Source organism: Lactuca serriola, chromosome 7, assembly GCF_051521515.1.
Source record: "Lactuca serriola cultivar US96UC23 chromosome 7, Lser_US96UC23_V15, whole genome shotgun sequence".
Classification (NCBI taxonomy): Eukaryota; Viridiplantae; Streptophyta; class Magnoliopsida; order Asterales; family Asteraceae; genus Lactuca; species Lactuca serriola.
The window spans coordinates 35,054,763-35,057,489 of NC_136414.1; the positions used below are offsets into that span (position 1 = coordinate 35,054,763).

General features: G+C 35.6%; 1 protein-coding gene across 1 annotated transcript; it reads right to left on the bottom strand.

The window, feature by feature from the left end:
- Positions 1 to 332: 332 nt before the first annotated feature.
- Positions 333 to 1,839, bottom strand: RLP55 (receptor like protein 55). The gene has a single exon (XM_079011035.1). The coding sequence runs from the start codon at positions 1,768 to 1,770 to the stop codon at positions 487 to 489; it is 1,284 nt and encodes a 427-aa protein (XP_078867161.1). The 5' UTR covers positions 1,771 to 1,839; the 3' UTR covers positions 333 to 486.
- Positions 1,840 to 2,727: the final 888 nt, after the last annotated feature.

A 2,727-nucleotide genomic window follows, 5' to 3' on the forward strand; every position in this document is an offset into this window, starting at 1 on the left:
ATATTTAAGATTTAATTTTTTTTTCTTATTAAATGAACTCCAAATCCATCAATGATAGAGTTTCATCATATAAACTTATCATCTCATTAAACACTTTCATTAAACTCATAGTTATGTACACAAAAAAATTTATACCATTATATAAACCTATAATGTTGATATATATATATATATATATATATATATATATATATATATATATATATATATATATATATATATATATATGAAACTTGTAAGTTATTTTTTATTTTAAAGAACAAATTTCTTTAATAAACTTGTAAAATATGTTTTTAAATGTCTCTTATAGAAAATACAATATTAAATAGAAATTGACTGAAAATACGTTTGATTAATTAAAATCAAGACAACTGAAAAGTTACAATTTACCTTTCATTAAACTATATTAACATAACATATATAACGATTTGGAGCTCCAATTGCAAATTGAACAAAACAAATGTGCTCCAAAATCTAAAAATGAATCTAACACTTAAATAACAAAATCAAGAAAATTAAAAGGAAAACCATGGCCGAAAGCCCAATTGCTACACCAAGAAGCACCTTGCTTGGCCCCCTATTAACATGCACTTGATTCTTCTTTTCCGTATCATCATCGCCGCCATCACCCTCATCACCACCACCACGGATTAAATCACCCACCGATGACGACGGCTCTTTGAACGCCGGTGGGGGCAAAATGGGCATTCCATGTTTATCACAAGGAGCAATCCCAAGATTCATTTCCGCCGAAATAGTTGAATGATTGTAACACAAATCATCATTTCCACCAATCTTGAACACATCTAATCTCTTGATAAACGATGTATCAAACGGCAAAACTCCATGGAAATGATTGTTTTCAAGATTCAAATACTTTAGTTCCTTCATTTCTGAGATGAACTCAGGGATTGCTCCATTGAGTTGATTCGAACTCAGATCTAAATGAACTAACCCGGGTATGGAGGACATGGATCCGGGTATGGGACCAGATATCGAGTTCGATGATAAAGAAACATTTTGAAGGGAAATTAAGCCACCGAACGAATTTGGTATAACTCCAATGAGATTATTTGATGAAAAGTTTAAGACTTTAAGGTTTTTCAGGAGAGTTAATGATGTGGGTATTGTGCCTTTGAGTTTGTTTTTGGAGAAGTCGATGTAGGTTAGATTTGGACTCCAATCTTTTGGGAGATATCCGGTGAGATGTGTGTTGGAGAGTATTATAGAGTTTAAAGATTTCATGTTGGAGGTGATAATGTGGATACCGGAGGCTTTGATGGGGTCTCCGGAGATGTATAGATGGGTGAGGTTGTGGAAGCGGCTGAGAAAGACGCCGGTTAGGCGTTGGAGGGAGTTGATGGAGGTGAAAGAATGGAGGTTAGTGGAGAGGGAGGTGGGGAAGTGGACGACTGGGATGTGACAGTTGAGGAAAGTCAGGGAGGTGAGGGTGGATAGGGAGGAGAGGAGGGTGGTGGAGAGGTGGAATTCGGAGGAGCAGCTGGTGAGGCGGAGGGAGAGGAGGTGGCGGAATGGGGTGGCGGTGTCGCAGGAGAATTGAGAGCAGAGACCGTGGGTGGTTGGGATGTGGAGGAATTGAAGGGCTCTTAGTTGTTGTGGGTCAAGGGTGGCGGAGGTGGAAGAAGACGATGGAGATTGAGCTGGAACGGTGTCTGTGGTGGCTGGTGGCGGAGTGGGGACGGTGGCTGTGGGGTATAGGATTAGGAGGAGGACGAGGAGGAAGGTGATGGTGGTTGTGGAAGCTCTCATTGTTGGATTCTTTTTCTCGAGTGTAGTGAACTAGTGATTTGAAGATGAGTGATTTTAAGGTTTGCAAAGAGTATATGCGAAGGAAGAGAACTGTCGTAAAATTACATATATACCCATAACATTTCTACCAAACAAAGCAGTTGATTTTAATTGTTATTGCCTATTGGAAGAAATATATTAACCTTTTTAATCATGAACAAACATAATTATAAACTAAGAACTTTATTTTTGTTCCCTACGTTTCTTTTATTCTTACCTTATAAAAGAGTAAATTAATCATTCTATCCACAGTTATAGTAATTAGATTAAATTAGGTCATTAGGTGTGGATATTATTAACCTAAAATGTGTCACCTCATCCTCCTTCTCATACATTGATGTTATAACACCAAAAATAGAAATAAACAACACCAAATAACATGTGATAACACTCTCCATTTTATTTTCTTTTATTATTATTATTATTATTATTATTATTTTGAATTTTTGAATTTCTATTTTTCCGGTTTGTTATTTTTTTTCTTATTTATGTCATAATAATTATAAAAACCATATAAATTAATAACACATATAATTTAATTAAATCCTAAATTAAAAATATCATTTAAAAACTAAAAATGACATTACAAAGAAAAAAACATACAATAGTCCTAAATTTAAAAGACATAAAACCGATACACTATTTGTCGCCTATATATCTCCGCTCGATATTTTCCTTCATTTTTCGGAGCACTTCCACTTGTTTCAGTGACATATTATCCTCGCTAGTTTGAAGAATTGTAAAATCCTTCGTCATATGATCTTCCTCGGCTTGTTGACGTAGGAACTCCAAATGCTCACGTTGCAAGTCATATTTTAATTGCGAAGTCGTTGTGAACATCAAATTTCTGTTTCACTTTCGCGTGCTCTCGAAGTCTACTTTCGCTTTCCTCCGCATGTCGTTAAGCCCGCTTCGCCT

What these genes read in the sequence shown, in the direction of transcription:
- RLP55 (XM_079011035.1), bottom strand. Translation starts at nt 1,770, where the DNA reads ATGAGAGCTTCCACAACCACCATCACCTTCCTCCTCGTCCTCCTCCTA.